Raw genomic sequence first — 24,278 nt, forward strand, 5'->3', positions numbered from 1 at the left:
CAGGAAGAAAACACAACATTATATTTAAAGCAATAATTACTTGGAATGCTTCAATTTTATTCTGTTTATTTGGAAAATTCCTATACATTTTCCAGCTAGTATCATTCCCATGGCAGTTTTCAAGCAAAATCTAAAAAAAGTAATGCCAGAAAAATCAAAGAGACTAAGGCCTATCCCAATAAAAGCTAGCAATGAAAAGCAGCAGCTAAAACTTGACCATGCTAAGAATTCATATATATATATATATATATATATATATATATATATATATATATATATATATAGGAGGTCATAAAGCTGAGAGGGCAATGAGTAACTCTTTTTGTGCCATCAAAGATAGAAGTAGAACTCTGGTCTCATAATTCCGATCCCTGCTGTGATCACTAGACAACATTCCTTCCCTGTCAAGACTAATCACAAACATATTTAAAATGAAATGTTACTTTCTTCTTCTAACCTCTACTATTCTAACCTCAATAGCTATTCTGGCAAATATAGTAAGTGCTGCCTCACACTTTACAGTATGAACACTACAATATCCTATCACGCCAATTCATGGTAATGTCATGATTTAATTTGTCAGATCAATAGGAAGGTGGATGGCATAGAATAAATATGTATTTGTTACTATTACAAAGATATATACTCAAAGAACTGAGAACAACTTTTGCCATACACAATGCTGAATTTTATATGGCAAACATAGAAAAGATTGAGAAGGCTATGAAACCTGAATAAAATGAAAAATGTAAATATTTACTTTATTGTTGTTTCAGTAGTTGGAAGGATGCCTGGAAAAGATTAAGAAATGGGTCATGCTTTTCTTTCAAGAATGTTTTGTGAGGTCTTGCAGTACAATCTGCATCAGATAAGCTTGATCCTCGGGGATTACTAAAATATTCTACACACATGAGAAAGCTATTAGCATACCCTTGACACAGCAAAATATTAAATAATCAAAGTGTTTAGGGAAATGAAAATCTTGGTATAACATTGACTTAAGCTATATGAGCCACAAGGTAGAACCACTACAAAATAGTGGGCAGTCACTTTAAAAATGTATACTTTTCTACATATTTACCAAACATTGGCCTCTTTAGAACGTGGAGTGAGCAAAACAAATATTTAACTCAGTCTTCGTTGTCACCACATTTTGTCAATTTATTTTAGAACAACAGTCATTTTGGCTTAGGGTAGTTGTATATATGATCTAGAAAATTAAAGCATATAAAAATAGTCATGCATTCCAGCATGTATTTGAAATGTATTTAAAAATATGGAGGGGAGGAATCAAGAGAAAAGAATCTGTATGTGAAAGGAAAGGATGTGCTCTGGATCTTAATTTTTTCATATATAATTTTGAGTCTTTCTGTCCATTAAGATTTTGGCAAATCCATTCTCAAACTCATTTTTTTCATTATATATTTTTCTTATCCCTTAAGGCTGTCATGTAACCTAACATCAGTCCCACAACAGACTAGGGCCCCCAACAAGAAGACTCACTCAATAATTCCTAATTTGTTTATTTAAAGCCTGAGGGTATGTCACTGCCAAGGGGGAAGATAGCCACAGTTTATCCTAAAAATTGTGTATATGTCTTTATATGTTGGTTATAACTTTTAGAACCCTATATGGCTTTTATTGTTGTGTGCCTTCAAGTTGTTTTTGACTTACGGTCACCCTAAGGTGAATATATAATGGGGAAGGTTTTTTTAAAGCAATATTTGTGCAGAATAGCCTTTGCAATCCTTTGAGGGTGTGAAAATGTGACTTGCCCAAGGTTTTCCAGTAAGTGTCCATGTGCAAGTCAGGATTTGAATCCTTGTCTTCAGAGTCATAGTCCACTGCTCTCATCAATATACCATTAGGCTGTGAAACTCCTTCTTCTTCTTATTATTATTATTAACTTTATTTGTACCCCGTTAGCATCTCCCGAAGGACTCAATGCGGCTTACAAAGGTCAAGGCCTCAAACACAACATAACAATACAACCTAAAGCTTCTTAGAGCTTCACAACCATCAGCAGGCAAAGCATTTCTTTGGAATTTATTACATTAGTATACGGATTTGCCACACATCATGTCAAATCCGTGGAGCCCCAGCAAGGGACATGGAGAACCCATTCCCCCACGCCCTGCATCGCCCAATTTACTGCTGCCCCCATCCCACAGGGGGAAGTGTCTGCCAGCCGGTTTCCCTCCATGTTGCTGGCGCAACAGCGTATTCCACTTCCCTTTCACCACAGTGCCCCACCAGAAGTAGATGTACGTCATACTGTTAAATAGATTTAACATTTTAATTATATGTCTTGAATTGCTTTTAATGTTGTTAATTGTTTAATTTTATTTTAATGTTAAGCTTTCACATTGTAACTGTTGTATCTACTCTTATTTGTAAGCTGCCTAGAGTACAGAGTTGTTTCACATATGCCAAGTAGGCTATGGCGCTTCTTATTAAAGAGTTGCATAACAAATTTAGAAGTTTCTTTAAAACCATTTAAAAGTTGGAAAGAAGCAAAAATAATTTTACTCATGCAAGTTATTTAATGAGAGCAGTCATATCCTACTTGGCATATTTGAAACATCTCTGTAGCATATGGAAAGACCTGGAGAATGAGATAGGAACATTATTTTCCTTCCTACCAAATGGTTTATTCTTCTCTTCTGTCCGTGACTTAAGAACATTTTAAAATATATATATGAAAATTGTTTGGCAATAGTTACTGTCTTTTTGACTATGGATGTATTCAAGAATTTCTGCATAAGATCACCAAACACCACACAGCTTTCTGTACAAAATCTTTTCATCATGAAATGTGCATTACAAAGTAGCCTGTTTGAAAGGAAGTCACATTTCATTAGCTATGCCATTATACTGTATGACAAGAGCAATCTTACTTTCGGTTTGAAAGCGTTTGAAATGTAGGCTAGAAGTAGTCTTCCAGAAGGATATTTCTGAATCAACTGGGATTTTTCCGCCTTATGTTGATCATGACATTCGCAGATGTATATCGCATACATTTTGAAGGTTTTAAAAGAAGTCATATGTTCAGTAATTCAAGCCTCTGAAATAAAATTTCCACTCCATCTCAAGTAGTCTAAACAGATTACAGCAGAGCAACATTTGGCTCCAGAATATCATCTGTTGTGAATCTTTAATTGAAAGATGCAGACTAAAAGTGTGATATACATTTCTAAGGCATTCTGTTCTCCAGTTGTTTATAAAGTCATATATTTTTCTCTCTTTACAGCCTATTGGTGCTTTGAACCCCAAAAGAGCAGTCTTTTATGCAGAGCGTTATGAAACATGGGAAGATGATCAAACTCCACCTCATCATTATAACACCCATTATTCAACATCCACTTGTACACTATCCTGGCTGGTCCGCATTGTAAGTATTTCTGCTTCCCCCCTTGGTAAAATCCAATCTTTCCCATTATAAACATGCAGCCACTGTATATCAGCAAAAACACAGAAATGTACAACTATCTTCCACCCATACAGCATTTTTTCTATTCTAGCTACTTGTATGGGTGTCACTTCATTCAGCAAAATTGTAGTGAAGCAGGTAGATTGTGCCATTGATTTAACAAGTCAATCAGAAAAACTGACAGGTGAATCTTAATCTTTCAGTTGAACCATCATCTCCGAGTGCTGTAGGCAACAGGAATAGACAAGACAATGAGCATAACTAAATAAAAAAATAGGACTTAAAAATTACCCATATAGTAAAGCAGTAAAATTGACAGAGTATTGAATGAAATTGACATGGTAATGATAGCACCAGTACATTATAGTGTCTTTTCTGAAAGTTGTTCTTGACTAAGACTGTCAACAGCAGGACAAATATTCAGATTTAAAACATAGAACTCCAGGAGCCCCTAGAGTGTTGAATATGTATGAAGTAAGCAGCAAATCCAAGACTCCATAGTGTTGCTACTGTTATTAATTGATTTAATCCCTCCCTTATAAGAATTCAAAATGGCATAAATAATTTTGCATAAAATGTATGGTTAAAATCACGAAGAACTAGTATCAGAATTTTACTTTTCAAGTTACAAATATCTTACATTGCAAATTACAGATATCGGCTGAAAAATAATAAAAAACTTACAAACAACAACAGACCAAGATAAATTAAACACCTACATTAATTAGACATTTTTCTGATTCATATAATCCCAGCATCTTTTCATCCTGTAAGAGAAAATATACATGTACCCTACATGTTTTCTCATAAGACAAATGTCATTGTTGAGGAGTAATTTAGATCAAGGAAGAAAATATTCCCCCAAAAGATTCCATACCTTTTAATTGGGCGGGGGGGGGGGGGGCATTGTCTCAGCCTAACTTTTAATGTAAGGTTCTTTGAGTCTCCTTTGTGGAGAGAAAAAGTGGGGCATGAATAAACATGAATATAAACAGAATATTGATCATGATAAATAATGATGATGATGATGATGATGATGATGATGATGATGATGATGTTTACCCCACATACTTACAGTACCATTATCTGTACTTTTTGGGCAGTGGTGGAATGCAGATTAACAATTTAGTCATTACGATAAAAGAGTTAAAAACAAAAATAAAACAGGTATTTAAATGTTCTTTTGAATTAAAAATTGATCTGAGATGAAAGAAAAAGTATTACCAATAGTAACATTCAACTTGCTTTTAGTTAAATAAAGTTAAATAGTAATTGTCAGTTCACTTTTAGTTAAATAAAGACAGCTGATGAGGTTAGCTCTATGATTGAGGATATCACACTGATTTCACATACACTTGAGCAACAGTGTAAATGACCTAATAATCAGTAAATCTGTTTCTATGTCAAGCCGACGTGCCCCCTAGTCAGTACTGCTTGCTGAATTTAGGTGTGTGTGTGCGATTGTTTTCATTTTAAACAACTATGATAACTGAACATTTTATACAGAGGCTGATGGCAAGCGAGGTATCATACTTATGCACAAGCAATGACTCTTTTGATTTGTACCATCCTTCTGTACCTTGTTGCACTGATTTTTTTTAATGTTCTTCCCCCCATGGTTTGTTCCAAAATGATTCCCCAGTATTCCCGACAAGTCAGGAAAGTTTTGCCACAATGGGAGTGGGGTCAGGCTATTTTAGACTCTGGAGAGGCTTTAAAATCAACAACAGCCAATTAGATCTTAACTGTTAACACTATAAGATATTCTCAAGCTATCTACAATACAATCAATCCCATCATCATCTATCTCTCTCCTCTCCTTTTTTTCTCATGTGATCTGAGATGGTAATGGAGTTCTAGTAGATAAACTTGGGGTTAAAGTACTTGAATTCCTTCAAACACTATGAGTCTATGAAGAATATCCATTATTTCATAGCCCCAAAACTATTAACTAAATGTTATAGAACATGGAATTACCTTTTTAAAATTAAAGAAAATTACAGGAAAGTTTTGAGCGCATGATGATACCTTTATAAAATCATTTTTGAAGGCAAGAAATGTTTTTTTTTAATAATGCAGGGCTATGTAGTGAATGTAGAGGAGTCTAGGCACTCCTGTTAAGGATTAAAAAATCCCAAAGATAGACACCATACATTGATATAATGGGGCACCCTGTAGTGTTCCAACTATGAAAGGCTTAATCCTTCACTGTGAATCTTCTTGCTTTTTGTGTTTGTCTCAGACTCTTAAATAATGTTGTCATGGAATTTAGGATTATGCTTTAACATAATTTACTGTAATTACAGTTTCCTACTGGTTTGTGTAATCCCCAGTTGCTTCTGATTTGGAATCCTAGTTACTACCAATAAGTAGAATTGAAATTATTTCCAAATCAAAGCAAAGGTTTTGTTGTGTTTTTTAAAAATACTATGGCACAAGTTTCAAATTATTTTTGTCCATAGTAGTAGTAGTAGTAGTAGAAGAAGAAGAAGAAGAACTTTATTTTTCTACTCTGCCTCCATCTCCCCGAGGGGACTTGGGGCGGCTTACATGAGGCCAAGCCCAAAGCAACATACAGTTAAAACAGAACAATAAAATAGCACAAAGACAACATAAACAATAATAAAAAAACATCATAAGCAACAACAGACTCATTGTTGGGGAGGGAGGGGGCCAATAAAGAATAAGGTGGCCAATAAGGTGGATAGTACCGTATAGTAGCATAGAAATGGCAGCATAGAGGTAGAGCAATTTAACAGGATCAATTCAACTTAACTTAAAAATGTAGAGAAATAATGAGATTATTTGTTTATTTGAAGTTTGTTCTTGTACATGAGGAATGTTGTGAGAAGTTATAATTGAAAGCTCGGTCATTACTAATGTCCATATTTGATTGTATAGCCTTCTTTCAGCTTTGTAGTTGTGTAGCTGTCCTCAGCCACCTGTCACACAGCAATAGTCTTTCCTGCACTATAGTTGTGATGCACAGTGCTCTCCCTCTTCATATTGTCTCAGAATCATAAACTCTTCATAGAAAGTAAGATAGAGCAGCAGAAACATACATGAACCCTCTGTTCATATACCAGTTAGCATTTTGATAATTTTGTCTATCACCAGTTACTAGAATGTGTCCATGTATTTGTATGAGGAGAGTGGGAGACTTTTTTCAGAGGAAAGTGTCTATTTTAAAACATTTATACATTAGTTGAATGTTATTGACATGCCTGTTGCATATAATTATTCCTACTAACTGCAAAGTCAGGTAATGATGACAACGTAATCAGATTGGGACAACCAACAAACAAGTGAGAAGTTTTTGCTGCTATTCTATATTATTACATGTACATTTCTGTCAGTCTCCTATTCACACTATATGCACACTAAAACATTATAAGCATCTATTGCACATTATTCCATCTATTATATGAATGCTACAGTATGCACAAAATTATAAGTATTATAATGGTACACATATTGTGTCTCCTACAAGAAGTAACAAACAATACTTATACTAATACTATACTAATATAACACTGTTGTAATACACCGAATGTTGCAGAATACCATCATCCTCTCTAATAGTGAACATAGATGGTCAGTGCTGATAAGTTTGTAGCCAGAAAGGGCAACTGAAAAACCAGACCCATCAGCAGACTCAATAGAAGATTTTAGGGGATCTTAAGAACAGTATATGAAGTAATTTCTTACTCAGTTTAGTATCATTAAATGGTAGAAAATTAACCTTGTTCAAGGTCTGAAGTTCTTCAAAGTTCTGAAAACATCATATTCAAGGATGATTTTTCTAATAAGTCAATAGAGACAATAAATTGGATTGTTGTCTGGATGCTCACTAGACAATTAGCAAGTGCGATTGTTTCCATTATCTGCCTAATTAATTACTAGCTTCCCTAAAATTTCATGGTAGACACATATACATAAGATACTTCTATCTGTTCTGTCTGGTCAAGCAGACTTTGGAACAGATAAAGCTGGGAGAATGTGGAGAATCTTGGCAGAACTAAAAAGATGCCTGTTTCCTCTCTCTTCGACCTCCCTGAGCAAGCATTTCATTTCAAAAATTCGAGCCCCTGGTGGTGCAATGGCTTAAACCCTTGTGCCGGCTGAACTGGTCGACCGAAAGATGAGCGGTTCAAATCTGGGGAGCTGGGTAAGCTCCCGTCTGTAACCAGTTTCCCATGTGAGGACATGAGACAAGCCTCCCACAAGGTGGTAAGATATCAAACATCCGGGCGTCCCCTGGGAAACATCCTTGTAGCCAGCCTATTCTCTCACACTAGAAGTGACTTGCAATTTCGCAAGTTGCTCCTGATATGAAAAAAAAAATCAAAACATACCTTCTGTCCAATGTACACTATTTATGTTCAGAACATATGTTGTGATCTTGGCATAGAGGAAGAGAAAATAGTAAGAATTAGAGTATAATGTACAGACTTCTCACCAATAGATAATAATAGCTTCCATGAACAATGGGACAGTGAAGCCATTTCAGCTTATATTCTGAAGTGTAAAATAATTATGAAAGGCATTGAAGCTCTTTTCAGTCAAGGTTCAGCACCTTGGATAGCTCTTTTACCATTCAGAATGAAACCTGGAGCTTCTCATTTCCTCAAAAGTAGTCATATAGTTGGATAAGGAGGACAATGGGAATGGCTGTGTTTAAGGAGACCCTCTTTGTCTGAGGCATGACTGGGTTCAATAAGCCAGAACAGCATAGATAATATGATAATCTAAGGACATACATTCAGGGAATATGGATTTGCAGATTATTTGGGGCAGGGACATACGCCACCATTGGAGTTAACTGTTGGTTATTCTTTTGGTGGAAACTAAAAATGAAAGAAACATGAAAGCACGTTCAGATACTTCTGTCTTTTTCTTGAATTAATTATTTAAAGATTATTGATGTATTACAGGACTGAGTTGAGACATCTGTTCCTTTTAAAGTATAGACAAAATTATCACTAAATAATTTGGAACCACCAGCAATTGGTATATATCTTAAATATCAGTTCCAGTCCATCACTGAATAATTTATCATCTTATTTCCAATAGTCTCGGCAAGGAGGTATAACTAGTAATTGTTTGCATCTTCCTTGCCCACCTCACTGTCACCTCTTGTTTCCTTTATTAGGAACTTTTGCAGCTAAAAACAGTGTGGAAGAGAAGACGGGGTTTTTTTGGGAGGGGGGAGGATTAAGGATCAAAAAAGAAAAAAATAAATTGAGAAAATAAAGAACAAATCCATAACCAATGACTGCAATTATTTTGTTTCATGCAGGGTCATTACTGAGTGCTAAATTCAACCCTTCATGTAACAGACCCATTAAAATCACTGGGATATCAATAGTACCAATAACTAAAATCTCATTTATTTCTATGGATCTATTTTAGGTAGGACAAATGTAGTAGCTCTGTTACAATAACATTTTCATTACATATCAAACAGCTAAAACAAAGAAGGTTAATGTAAATATTAACATACGCACTGTAATAATGCAATTTACATAAGTGTTGAATTACCAAGTATCAGTTGATTCAATGGGTTCAGACTAACATATAGATTATGCTCAATGTGTTAATGATCCTGGGCTATGTGCATTTCATAGCTTTGCATTTTTGGAGGATACTGATAAAATTAAGCACCTTCAAAATCCTTATTATGATTTTAACTGATGTTTTAATATTAATGTTTTTGATTGTTTGGTTTTAATGTGTTGTTTATTTACTGATATGTATGTATATGTGTGGCATCAAATGTTGCCTTTGCAAGGCCATTCTGAGTCCCCTTCGGGATGAGAAAGGTGGGGTACAAGTGTGGTAAATAAATAAATAAATATCAGTGACGAAATTAAGTGTGTGCTTAAAATTCTAAATGCGCTTAATTATTGTTGGGTAAGTTCTATTAAAATACATGATAGATCTAGATCTTGGCATATGTAAATCACTTGTTTCTGAAGTGTGTGTGTTTGCGTGTATGTAAGTCAAGTTGTTCACATAGTAGCTTTTCCAAAAAAAAAGATTATGAAGTCTAGCTAGAAAAAAGAAAATATTACTAGATTTTGAAGTCTTACATGTGTGACATAGATTGCCACACATTTGAAGACCATATTCTTAATATACAACATTTTATTGTAATCCTTCTATTCTCAGTTTCAAATGCTTTTGTGCTGCACTATATTTCTTTAATAGTGATAGTTGCATCAAGAGATTAATAATAAGTCATTATTATGAGGTACTGATTAATTCCTTATTAAAATTTCCCATAATTAAGATTAAACATTAAGTTTAGAACGGATGTATTTTTAAAAAATACATTATGTAATCCTTTTGCTTATGACATTCATACATAAATGTATACTTATGTATTTATTTTGGTGGCAGGAACCATTTACAACATTCTTTCTGAATGCAAATGATGCAAAATTTGATCATCCAGACCGAACCTTTTCATCAGTGGCAAGGTCTTGGAGAAACAGCCAAAGAGACACTTCAGATGTAAAGGTGAGAAAAATGTTTATGCTCATACATGCCAAATGATTGAATAACTCTCAGAAATCATTGATTTAAGTATGCTTCTGATGTTTTTCTCATACAAGAAGAGAAAACATTGAAAAGTGGCGTTAGGCATAATTATTTCAAAAGACATTATATACAATGGCAAAACTTTCCAATATTTCCATGTATAAAAGCTCTTTTGTTCCTGGAGAAAAAAAGCCCTCTATACTAATTTAAATCAAATATTTGCAACATAAAGAAAATCTCAACAAACTGCTCTTCTTTCCTGTTAACTCAATATTTGGCCCATTCCATAAACACAGCAAGATTAGATTTGACCTTAAAGTGTCATATTGTTATAGCTTGCCGTGCTCTGGCTTTGCATTGCCTGCAGCAATTAATAAAGCATTAATGACAAGACACATTTAAAATGTATGCTTTTCCATAAGCCTTAGCTTTTACTTGGCTGTGCCTGAGGATATCATGCAGCAGTACACATTAGATTAAGCCAATATCTACACAATACATAGAAACAGCTGGAGAGCAGGATAATTTTGTAACCCTCCATTGTTATATATAAAGGTTTTTCTATGTTTACATGAAAGTGCTAAAGGGAACCCTGTGTTCTTGCTTATTTAAAGAAATAATATCATATTCCAGTTCTCAGTTAATGGGGTATTTCCAAACTCCATCGCAAATGCTGATGCTACCTTATAGTTTCATTTTAAATCTTGCGAAGTTGTGTCTTTTGTGAAATAAACACATATTATGACAGTTGTGTATATTTTTTTCCAGTGAAGATGTTTGAAGTTACTGCTCTGTATTTATCCTAGACCTCATTTTGTCTTTTTTAGAACTCACATTGTTTCAGTCTTCTTTATAGGTATTTATGATCTCAAAATCCATTCATACCAATGTTACTAGGAGTTACATTATTTATGTATTGAGTTTGTGCTCAGATTTAGGAGCGATAAATAATTGGTTGAACAAAGAAAAAGGGAAACTCATAAACTGTTACCAGCTCCTTAAATGATTTGGATTCTACTGCAAATCAATGCCATTTGATATATAATCAGCATTACAAAAGAAACCAGTGTTTTGGGACCAGGAAGTATAATTATTTAACAACCATATTTTTACAAATGAAAATAACAAACATTTTTTTTACAATTGCCTCTTTTCTTTTATGTTGCGATGTAATGTTCCATCTCACTTTAGCATGTGTGGAGATGGTATTTATCCATGTTTCTGGATGCCTAAAGCCTCATTTTGTGTGTTAAGAAAAAGCACCTTGAGCATGAAACCATGATTTCATATCACAGTCAGTTTCAGAACACCAAAATGAACATTTTAGTTTTAATCAGATTCTCTCTGAAAATGTAACTGGGATTGTTTCGCCTGTTGATGAAGTCCACTGAACCAGGACTTACTTCTTACATTTTTAATACCAAAAGTGTGCTAAAAATACTATCCATCTCTGATAGATATCTTGAAACTATTTGCATACTTAGCCTAAGGTAAGTATTGCTTTAACTAATCAGATTGCTAAAGCCAGGAAAAAGGTTTTGTGTTATGTTGGCACTAGAGCATCAGCTCCCAGTGTTGAAGTAGCAACAAGCTATTTCTTTAAAATTTGAAGTACATTATAAAATGGCATATTCGATACAACAGTGATTATGTCTCATGTAGGTGTGCAGAAAAGATTAACAAAATATCACTTTTCAAACCGTCTTTTAAACTATTCTCTTTCCTTTGGCATCATATAAACAGAATGACAGGTGTTTCTTTTTCTCTAAATGAATTAGAATTTATCTTGCATTTTGAAGGTAAATAATTGATGTTGATATTGTTAGCCAACATATAAATCCGCCCCCACCTTTACCAGATTCATTCTCAATGAGATAATGAAAATATAGATAGGGCATACATTGAATTATATATGTGCTTATATTTTTAACACAACAGCACAATCCAAGTGTAATAGCTAATTAAAATTTGTTATTACAAGTAGTAACAATAATTAAAAGAGGAAAAAACTATTCAGTCTCACAAGTCTTGAATCCTTCCCCCTGACCCCCATAAAGCACAAGAAAATAAGATACAAAAGAGATATGTAAATATGTTCCATTTATGGGTGTCACAAAGCCACAGCAATAAAAAGGGTTTTTTTAAAATCAAATCCAACTAATGTTAGCTAACACGCTTTCTATTTCCTCTGTTTGGTGATACATAAATGGTCATGTTATTTGTAATGAGCAATGATTTGGCATTTTGATCTAAATTCTGGTTTTCAAATTACATTGGTTTGTGTAAATTATTTGCACAAGTCTGCTTTATCGCATACTAAGAAAACAAGCAACACGCCATCTCATCTCAATGGGACCAGAAGGAGAATGTTCTGTTCAATTCTCAAATGCAGAGCTCACCCTTTGGCAAATAGAAAAAATACAATTCTGAGCATGACAACTTCACATATTGTACACAAAGGAAGAACCTTGAATAAAGGAGGTTTGTTTTCTTGTTATTTTAAGCATTCGCGTGTTTTCCTGTACTAGAACAGAAAATTCATACTGGACATACTTGTCAACTTTAAGTAGCTAAGAAGAGTCAGGTCTTGTTGGCATTTTTAGGAGAAGTATCTGGAAATACTAGGACTAAGAAATGATCCTGCCTGAAACACACAGAGAGCCACTACAAGTGGATGGTGACAGTTTGGATCCAGATAGATCAACTGTCTAATGGATCAGTTGTCTCCCCTGAACTGTGCTCCTTAAGATAGGTGAAGTGTCCCCCTTTTCTCCAGGGACCAGCTTTATATATATGTCCACTGACTGTATCAATTTCTATCTTTTTTGGAAGCTCTTCAGTGAACTTCAGCCTATTGTTCAAGAACTAGCACTGGTCCAGAAACCTCTACTTTGAGTAGCACTGCACTTTTTCTTGCCTACGTTACTATTCGTGGAAGAATCTTTTAGAATACACACGCCTTGAAAATGACCATAACTTGCTCATCCCCCCTTTTTTGCAACCCCCCTTCATTTCAATATGTGTAATTTTGATATCCAAAGCACTCTAGTCTCTAGAGTGCCTCTCAGACATGAAATACTGCTCTTGGACAAAAACGTATAGATATATGACAGAACAGGTAGCTGTGATAAAAATGTCATTAAGGTGACATATTGTAAACTAATAGAGTTAATGGATTTTCTTATAACTGAAAGTCAACCACCTCCCTCCTATATAAAGTGACTGGTGAAGTAATGGATACCAGGGGAGCACCCTTTTGGGAGGAAAAAAGGAAACACATAAGCAGGAGTGGCTGAAATGAAAGCTCTAACAGTTTGCTTGGAAATATATTAGAACACTGAAAACCTATAGTAGATTTTATTTCAGAGAGAGACATAAAATAGTGTGCTCTTGGCAAAACATATTAAAGTGAAATGTCGGATTTGATGCTTATGTTATACGATTATGATAGTGTTGATAGTGGTCTTCTATAACACCAAGCCATACTTTTAAAATTTAATTTTTCAGCAGCTTGACTTCATCACAAGCTTACCGAAAATGTGTCTTGGCAAATTTTCCTCTCATATAAAGACATAACATATGCAACACTATTAACAATACCTTTGGGTTTTAGCATAGCTATTAAAATAACTGGAGATCACATTTAAAGACCTAGCATGTCTGTTATAATATTCATTTTTCGCCTTTTGAAACTCATGGTAGTTTTAATGCGTTACAAATACAGTAACATGCAATCATATATCTGCTCACCTTTTAATAAAGCTGATGAAATTCACTGGACTTACTTGTACATTTCAACTCAGCTACTGGTCTGTCAACTTAGCCAATACAAGACAACTGGATTGCTGTGGAAGCAACTGATGGATGGAAATAGAAGTGTTTTATGCAAAGTAGTAAATGTGTAGACAAATACACTTGATAGAAGCATGAAATTTGTTTGGATATGAGTAGAAATAGATGGTTTAAGGAATTTTACATTGTACTCTTTTACTTGCCACAAAAAAGCAAAATTTCATTTTCAAATTAAAAGTTTGTCCTGTACCTGGTTCATTTTTCCAAGTTTTGACTAGACGGCCAGGAATTCCCAGCCAGGAAATCAAGTGTAATGTAAGAGAATTTGAGAGAATATGCAAATATTATAGACCAAAAACCAATCAGACAGAACACCTGTTTATGTGTGCTACTTATTTGTAATAAAATACTTAAGTGATTCAAAACAATAAATTGTACAACAAACCAAAAAGCCATAACATTCAAACTAAAATAAAATCGTCAGTATGAGGTAATGACCCATAATGATCTGGCATATATATCTGAATATCTGAAGTTCTAGTAATAGTTATAGCAAGGAACCTAGCTACATTTTCTGTAATTAATTGGTTGGTTATTTTTAAGACACAGAGAAATCTTGAGAAGCCGCTGAGTATGAATTTTCCAGGGATAGCCGACAAAAGACAGAATTTCAAGTGCACCACTTCTTTGTTTAATGAAGAGTGTCTAAGCCAGAATTTCTCAAGCTGTGCACCTTCAGGTGTTTTGGACCTCAGCTCCCACAATTCCTAACAGCCAGTAAGCTGGCTGGGATTTCTGGGAGCTGAGATCCAAAACACCTATAGGACCACAGTTTGAAAAACACTGGTCTAAGCAGTTCATGTTCACATTTTTACAGCCAATGACAATTTTGAAAGAAAGGGGACATAGTCCCATACAAGCATATCAGTGTTAAGGGTTGAGAGATTTAAAACTTTAAAATAAGCGTCTAAGCCATTGTCTTTATAATTGACTGCACAGAGATTGTTGCTATATTTATTAATACATGAATAATTTGGATTAAAATGTAACACAACCTTAATATTACAACCAGGCTATGGCACAGCGAACTGCATTAAATCACTACTGGCCGAGAAGTCATGACTTCGAAGCCACCCTGGGACAGATTGAGCTCCCAACCATTAATAGTCTAGCTTGTTGTTGGCCTATGCAGCCCGAAAGACAGTTGCATCTGTCAAATAGGAAATTCAGGTACCGCTTTATGCAAGGAGGCTAATTCAACTAATTTATGACATCATAAAACCTTCCAGCAGTGTGTATAAGAATGAGAAAGTACTCCATCAAGGACTCGGTGTCACAAGTGGACAATGAAGTGGCAGCTCCCCCAGTGACTGGAATTGAGTATACCCTCATGAAGCTAGAAAGCTGGAATGTTAAATTGCATCTGTGTCTGTCTATATATGTTGTATGTCTGATGGCATTGAATGTTTGCCATATATATATGTGAACTGTAATCCACCCTGAGTCCCCTGCGGGGTGAAAAGGGCAGATTATAATACTGTAAATAAATAAATAAAGATTCATTGAATACAATATCACATAAAGGAGGAAGGTGCAAAAGGTTACAATAGTGTTTGAATTCTCTTTCCATAACTAATACAAAGATTATTGTGAAAAGTTACACAACGCAAGGCCATCAAATGATCATCTAATAATAACATTTGTTTGTTCCACAACAGGAATTAATTCCAGAATTTTACTACCTACCAGAAATGTTTGTCAACAGTAATGGATATAATCTTGGCATCAGAGAAGATGAAATTGCTGTGAATGATGTGGAGCTCCCTCCCTGGGCAAAGAAGCCTGAAGATTTTGTGCGCATAAATAGGATGGTAAGAAGGATTTTAATCAACTTGGTTAAAAAGTTGAATGATTTAACAATCTAAGCTTCAGTAGCTGGCCGACGAGATCGTTAACACTATCCTGTGACAGTGTCCATTAATACAGTGCAATTTGAGGGGTTTTCCTTTTATGAGGAATTTGTATATTTATTTCCAGTGTCTCTATTTTTCTACGTATCTTATGTAGGTCTTTTCCACAAATGTAGGGATATAAGTAAACGATTCTAACAAAACAGTGGCTGGATACAACACTCTCCATATACTCCCAAGCTTCCAAAAAATACTACTTTTTATTATAAGCTAAATTAGAATTAATGGGTACTAGTATTTAATAAGACTATTTCAAGGTATTCATTAAGGTGGATTTCAGCAACCAGGAGCAGCTTTCTCTCTGCATAAATCAACACATCTGAGAGAATCTTCATAATTCATTTAATATCTTCACCCTTAGCACACATTTCCTTTGTATGAAAGGAAGTGAACATGTTAATTAACACTAAATGTTTATGTTATGGTTCCATGTTAATAGTACATTTTCTTGCATGTACATAGAAATGCATTCCTTTTTTGAGATTTTGGAAAGAAATATGTGACTGTCCTCAATATCTATCATGATTTATCATTAAAAAAAATGTCATGCTACCCCATTCCATCAAAATATATCGGACAAAGTGGTGTTATACACCAGACCTTGGGATCAACTTAGGACATTTTCAACTTAGGATATTATCGCAGGACATGTGTGGCATGTGCCTGAAGATCCCTACCCATACACAAAAGTGTTTACTATAACACAACACCATCCTAAACTCACACCAAACCAGTTGTCAACTCATTTCAAAGCAGTGTTTTTTGACAAACAGAATAACCTGGTTTTTAGGCATGTGAAAGTGCTTTGAATTGGTGTTCAAAGTGTTTTTACCTAGTGTGATAGTTTAAAAGTGCTTATGCAGTGCCTTTGGGGACAGTGATGTGACTGTGGATGAGTTGGGGCACCACTTTGAACCGCTTCAATTCCCCATCCCCAAACCGTTTGCTATTTCACTTTTGGCAAAAACCTGAGAGGACCTCTGGCTGCAAAGCCATCATTTCCTTCTTTTACGTCCTTTCATTTTAAAAAGAGTAATTCAAATAGCTGCACAACTTTGCAAGTGATATAGGGATTTCTCTTCTTAATTTAGCATTTCTTTTATGTTTGCAAGTCCATTTTACAAAACTCACGCATGCTTGTGCATTGCTAAACAAGTATAGATGTTATCCATTAAAAAGGGAAAAAACTTTTCAAAGCTGTGGGAAGTATCTCGCAAACATCTATGTTTAAAAAAATGAAGATGTTTGTGGGGGGCTGTCCGCACCAACGCCAGAAAGTCGGAGAGAATGTGGGGAGGCCCTCCCTCTCCCCCCAAGCCCCTAGATCCCTTAGAAAACTAAGAAATACTTACATGGTCTCCATTATAATCCCAGCGAGCAGTCCCGGTGCATAGAAATGATGTGCGAGGAGAGGGGGGAGAGCGATTTTACTCCTCCCTCCCTCTTCTGCTGCATCATTTCTACATGCCGGGAGACCTCGCCAGGATTCTAATGGAGACCATGTAAGTATTTCTTAGTTTTCTAAGGGATCTAGGGGCTTGGGGGGAGGGAGATGGGTATTCCCACAGTTTACCAGGCTTATTTAGCCCAGTAAACTGTGGGAATGGTGTGTGGACTGTGGTCCAGACACTAGAAATAGAGCATTTATCCCACGTCTTCCAAGAAGGCACGAATAAATGCACTAACAAATTAATTCAGCACAAACCAGGGTTTTCCTGGTTTGTGCTGAATTAATGTGGGACTGGCCAGAACGTCATCTGGACAACCCCCTTTTTATTGCGGAAGTTTCAGCAATAAAGAGGCTGTCTGGACGGGCCCTGTGTGTTTGCCTTAGAAATTAGGTAGATCATACAACCCACAAAAGTGGATGTTTGGTGCCAAACATTACAATTAGATTAAAATACTTGCAACACCAAATATTCTTAACAAACATCAGCTACCTGTTGCAAATGACAGTAATTACTATTGTTTTATAATATGTACAATGTGAGAGGGTGCTTTACATAAAATCAATGCAATGAAGCCACATTAAGGTAATTTTAAAGAGAGGAAATTGTGTATATTGAAACCTAAATCAGTCCAAATTAAAGCAGACCTGCTGAATTAATAAGTCATATAAGTGTTGACTTATTATTCAGCTATTGGTTGAATGAGTCTACTGTAATTGGAACTAGTAACTACGAGATAGATATTTAGATAGATAGATAGATAGATAGATAGATAGATAGATAGATAGGCAGGCCATAATGGATTTCACTATAACCTACTACTGTAGGTTATACCAGAGACAGGGAAAAATGAGCACAATATAAACAAAGAATCAAAATATAAAAACAACTTAAAATGGGCATCAAATCTAGGTTCACCCAAGTATCTTGAAACCTTAATTGGGATTCCTTGCTCTTTTGCAGATCTGTTTGTGTAGAAATAGCACATATTAATGCTTACTTTACTGCACCCCTCCCCTGATAAATACATGTTAAGGTACTAATGTATAGGTAAATACAGATATACCTAAATATTTCTCCAATTTGTTTATATATTCATTGCATTATGAAGAACTCCCCCCTACTTCAAAATTGAACTGATTTTTTGAAAGCTTGGTGTCAATTTAAAGCATTTTATATTTTATAAAATATATCTTTAAGAGAGAAGCCATTCATTGAATGAAATTCCTGTGAACATTGGTCTCATTAGGAAGACTAGAGAAGTGATTAAGTCAGGTAACTTTTAGGAGGTGTTTCAGTAGATTTTAAAAGCATTCAATTTATACACCAGCAGTTGTTGGCCCAGTTTAATTTATCCATAGCAAGCTACACTGATTGCTACTGACATACCCATGAAACATGAATAAAGCATTGTGTTCAATGCTAACATGATTATGGTCTGACCTCAGTGATGTCAGAGGACAGAAGCGGTAAGTGTCCCTGCTAACATTACCCTAATGCTGGGTTCATCAATCATAATCTACCGGTTTACAAAAAAGGGGGAAAAACCTTTTCACAGATGTGACTTTGTAGTCTTGCTGAGCTTTTTGATCCCAGTAGGCTTGTGGTGATACTGAGAGCCAGGAATAGAACAGCCAACAAGCCAACCATGTTAAATTAAGGCAAGAAAGCTAAACCTATGCAGTAGGCATTCTGTAATTTGAACATATGATCTGCAACAATCCTAAATTAATTTTGATATTTTTGTATTAAATATAGATTATAATATATTAGAAATTAGAGAATAAAGCTGAAGATTTATACCCAGTTTCTAGTTTCTTTTTTGGAATGAAGTGATCAACTATACTTTCTTGGATGAAATTGAATATTTCCCTCCTGTTTAGTTTTCCTGATCTGTGTGAATAATCTACACCAGGACCTAGACAGTGAGGAGTGTGTTCCTGCTGCTTCCGCTGGACATCTGAGCCATAGTCGTTGTTAGACATTGAATCCTTATGGGATATTTATCTGGTATGGGACAGAGATGAGCACCATTTTGCACTGGTTCTAGGCCTCGCCAAACATTTCAAGAAAATTGTGAGGATTACTAATAATCTTCTAGGCTACTAACCTATGGAATTAAATTATTTTAAACAGTATAGATTAGTACTGGAGCTCCCGCTGGCGTAGTGGGTTAAAGTACTGAGCTGCTGAACTTGCTGATTGAAATGTCGCAGGTTCGAATTGGGGGAGCGACGTGAGTGTCCGCTGTTAGCCCCAGCTTCTGCCAACCTAGCAGTTTGAAAACAGGCAAATTTGAATAGATCAATAGGTACTGCTCCATGCTGTCATGCTGGCCACATGACCGTGGAGGTATCTACGGACAACGCCGGCTCTTCGGCTTAGAAATGGAGATGAGCACCAACCCCCAGAGTCGGACACACCTGGACTTAATGTCAGGGGAAAACCTTTACCTTTATAGATTGGTGTCTAACTGCATAATATTCTAGAAGAGGTTGTTAGGCTGGGGCAAAGGGGTTCTTCTAGATTAGTAAAAAAAAATTGCAGTTCTATAGCTCCTTGGTTTTGCTGATTCTTGTTGCCTCCACATTGAAGCAATCCATTGGGGGGGGGGGGGAGAGGTCTTAAAATAAGATAAGGTTATTTGAAGAGGGACCTTTCTAATCTCTGAGTTAAAAGTAAATAGAAAATTTAATTAAAGTACAAAAGTGTTATTTCATTGATGCACTACTGAGGTATGTTGGTACTTTAAAGAAAATTGAAAGAGAAGGGAATGCGAACATATTTCAGTTGGCAAGCCTCTAAGCTCCTTTTAGCAGTCTTTTTGAACCATCTCATCCTCCTTTTCCTCTTTGTCTACCTAGAAGCTTTTAATGTTATGTTTTCAATTTGTTTCTGACTTAGGCCAAGACTAAAGCAAGCCTACCAGAGGGTTCACTTGGTAAAATCTGTTCAGAGGGGGGCTGCCTTCAGTTTTGCTTTTCTCTGAGATGAAAGAGTGACTCAATCAAGGTCACCCCCTCAATGGTTTTCATGACTGAGGTGGATTCAAACCCTTGTCTCCAGAGTTGTGATCTAGTGAACAGACCACTTCACCACGGCTCTCTAAAATCAGTTTTGCCAAGGATGGTGAGGGTTATCTGTAGAAGAACCAACATTTAGCATACGTTTGTACCAGCATATTTGCAGAAAATCAAGCAAGGCTTGATTTGGAAAAGAATAGGATTCTCTTCTGGCTAATCTTCCTGTAGTTGGATGTTTGCAACTGGCAAGATCAATAGGAGCCACTTCCAAAATTGCTTACTGAGCTTGCATGAACAGAAAAACAGAGAGAAGGGGCAAAGCAGATAAGACTGTCTCACCAGGTCCACCTTACCAACATATTAAATACAATTGATTTATAAGTTTGGACATCATGTTCAAAATAATAAGGAAAGTCGAGGCCGGTGAAAATAAAAGACAATCCTTGGCTGCATATTTTAAAAATCTTCCAGTAGTTACTAAAAATATTTTTGTTTTCTAATGCAAGGCTCGCAAGAATTGTTGAAACATGTTGGAGTGCTCTTCCAAGTTCTGGTGTAAGAACCTACCCATATTCTTCCTATATTGTTTTTGCCGTGTCAGGAGCGACTTGAGAAGCTGCAAGTCGCTTCTGGTGTGATTAAGGTCCAGGAACACATGCACTTCATTAACTGAAATATACATGTATATTTTTTAACATTTTTTTTAAAACCCCAAAGGGTGAGAATAAAATGTTACAACTGGTCCTAACCATTTTGACCCTTAGAAGCATCTTCAAAGCAGTTTATAATAACAATGAAACCAATAAAGATCACTCAAACAATTTTAACACTAACTGAAATCTAAACCAGGAGAGAGAAGACCATTTTAGTGTTCTGAATAATTTGCATCTGAAACCTCAGTATGTTCTTGTTCTATATGTAGAATAGTTAATAATATGTTTGGAATATTAAAACAAAATGGTTGAGGTAGGAATAAAACATTAGAATTGAAATCTTGTTGTCCACTATCCACACAGGGTCTCTGTTGTGATATTCATAACTTCATATATTGGTACTGTTTAAAATTCTATATAAAAATTTAAAGATTCCCTGTATAATAAATCAGTGCTTTACAAACACAGTTGTTTTTTATTTCATTTTAACAACGGAAGAGTGAGGAGATAATAAAGAACAACAAATGGAAAATTTTAATCTTCTGAAAAAAAGAGAGGCCCAATCTTACAGTCTGATCTACAGCCTAGTTAATCTGACATATTATGTTTTAAGCTGATTTAGACACATTGATTCAAGTGGCTGGTTTTGACAAATATTATAATATGCTAATGCAGATTAAAAGAGTGGCTAGGAGATTCTGTTTGCTGCTTTTGAAGATTAGTTGGGAGGGATGAACCCACATGCAGCAATAATAGATTTAGCATTGTATTTTCTCATTATTTTAATTTGTAACATAGGGTAGAAATCTAGTAATTAAATAATATAGATAAGATTGGGTTTTTTAATACATGGAGTATTTTATGCCTATGTTGCATATATGTTTCTACTTTTTTCCATTTATCTTGCAGTTCATAGTCTGAGAATATTATGCTATACCTTCATTTTTTAAAAAACTAAAAACTTTTGAGAGAAAGATTGATTAATAGCTTTAATATTGTTCATTTGTATTTGAAGAGAATATTGAATAAGATACATGATAGATTTTGAGGTTTTCAAGGTGTTGTTGGCCTGCAGCTCCCATTCCCCATACAATTGGCTAAAAGATTGAGACTACTAGAACTGGTACTCCCATGTAGGCTGAGAATAAATAGAAATATATCATTTATTTATGTATGTGTTTCTAATATTCATATCCTATCTTATCACCTAAGTTATCAAGGCAACTAACATTAAAATCGAAATCAATATAAACAACTGAGCATAATCATGGAGAGAGTTTAGAAACAGTTAAATAATAAAAGGTAAAGCCTTTAGGAAAAGTTGGCTTTTCTGGTGTGCTTTTGAGGAAAGAACAACAAATCCCCATACCATGCCTGTCCCGGTACGAATTTGTCCTTCTGATGCACTTTATCTCTTCCCTCAGTGAAGATTAACTCCATTGTTTTATCCCACCTGAGTCTTCCACTAGACACACCATTCTCAGGCATGTAGCGGGGGGGGGGGGGGCTTGAGGGGCTTCAGCCTCCCCCGAAATTCTCATGGTGGTTCACGAAAAGGCCTTACTGGTGCATTATTTAAACTGTTATGTTTATTCATATCATGATCTGATCACCATAATCAATATATCCCATATGCATGGGGGTATTGGGGTAATGATACAAAAGGTTTGCTAGGCTAGACCCTCTTTCACTCAGACTCAGCCCCCCCCGAAACTCAGCCCCTCCCCCGAAACCCCCCTGAAAAATTTATAGCCCCCCCCCCCCCGAAACGAAATCCTGGCTACGGGCCTGACCATTCTATTTATCTATGTCACTCTGAGATTTTATAATGTTGTCCTTTGCATCTTGCCCAGCTCACTTTGTTTAATTCTTTTACCATTTAATGTTTTGTGTTATTATATTATTGTCATTATTTTATTGTATTACTTTATTACTGTTTAGTATTTTATTTGATGTTATTGTTTGCTGTATGTATTTTATTTTGCCTTATTGTAATTCTTGGGCTTGGCCTCATGCTAGCCACCCTGAGTCCCTTCGGGGAGATGGTGGCGGAGTATAAATAAAGCATATATATATATATATATATATATATATATATATATATATATATAAGTTTATATAAAATCTTCATGTGATTTAAAGGTAGTTGAAGCAACACCAGAGGTACATACATGACTAAGGGGAAGCTCCACAGCCTGTGTGTCACATTGAAGAAGATCCTCATGAATGTGAAATTTGAGAAATAAAATGTATTTAATCTTCTTGGTTTCATTTCAAGGCTCTGGAAAGTGAGTTTGTATCCTGTCAACTTCACCAGTGGATTGACCTTATTTTTGGTTACAAACAACGAGGACCAGAAGCAGTTCGGGCACTTAATGTTTTCCACTACCTGACATATGAAGGTTCTGTTAACCTTGACAGTATCACCGATCCTGTACTCAGGGAGGTAGGTATCTGGCTCCTCTTTTTTCAAGCTTTGCTAAATGTAAACCTAAGAGACCTTCATTAAGAATCCGAGATCCCTTGTTGTACTTCATAGGCAAATAGAAAAACATAGGGGAGATCACTCATTTTATAGTGTCATGTAGTCGATGTGTAATAAACAAATGACCCAGTCCCAATACATCACATAAACTGTTTTATCACAATAAAGGCTAATATTTCTCTAGAAAAAGGACATGCTCATAGCATGTTTGTAATATTGACTGAAGGTACATTATGTGCATACGTACCCTTAGATGTGTTTGTTTCTCTATTTACTGAATTAGTAAATTAGTTAAACTTTTTGCAAGATCAATATGGATTTATATGGATTCTATTTCTATTTATGAAATGAATTTTTAAATTATTATTTGTTATCATATCAATTGTTCAGGGAGCAAAGTAGTGAAAATGTAGATTGTCATTTGAACATTTTTTTCATAGTGGAATTTGGTGGTTTTTAAGTTTTATCCATGCAGGAAATGCATAATTTTTTCCCATGTATTGCTTCACTTGTGTCAACTCACCTTAGCAAAATAATTATGAAAAGATTACTGTGATAAGTCTTAGAGCACTCTGTAAAAGGATTCAATTTGGTTGAAAAGTGTAAAGATGCAACAGCTGCAAGATGAGTGTTGCTGTGGTGAAGCTACATATACAAGCTTCCATGCCCCTTGATATCTGCCATCTGTTGTATGCAAAACAAGTAATAATTTATACATTGTCTAGCAGTGAAAAAACACACGGCATTTTTTCTTGCATCCTGGAATTTGCAAATGTAGAGCTTGTTAGGCAGGAGGCTTCAGAAATATATTCATAAATTAATATTTTTTATTAAATGTGCACAATTTATATGGTTTTGTGCGCCATGGGATATTAGAGTCCTGTTACACAAAAATAATGGGAACCTATTGCATACTTTGGGGAGAATTGTTGTT

The 24,278-nt window shown here is 35.4% G+C and overlaps 1 protein-coding gene across 8 annotated transcripts in view; it reads left to right on the forward strand.

The window, feature by feature from the left end:
- Window positions 1-24,278, forward strand: part of NBEA (neurobeachin) — a 441,541-nt gene that overhangs the window by 365,218 nt on the left and 52,045 nt on the right. For all 8 annotated transcript variants that reach the window (XM_060770825.2, XM_060770827.2, XM_060770830.2 and 5 more), the window contains 4 exons: window positions 3,251-3,391; window positions 9,833-9,952; window positions 15,484-15,636; window positions 23,138-23,305. In XM_060770825.2, coding sequence (XP_060626808.2) covers window positions 3,251-3,391; window positions 9,833-9,952; window positions 15,484-15,636; window positions 23,138-23,305 — 582 coding nt within the window. The remainder of the gene's footprint in view (window positions 1-3,250; window positions 3,392-9,832; window positions 9,953-15,483; window positions 15,637-23,137; window positions 23,306-24,278) is intronic.

The sequence above is a fragment of the Anolis sagrei genome, chromosome 3 (assembly GCF_037176765.1).
Source record: "Anolis sagrei isolate rAnoSag1 chromosome 3, rAnoSag1.mat, whole genome shotgun sequence".
Lineage (NCBI taxonomy): Eukaryota > Metazoa > Chordata > Lepidosauria > Squamata > Dactyloidae > Anolis > Anolis sagrei.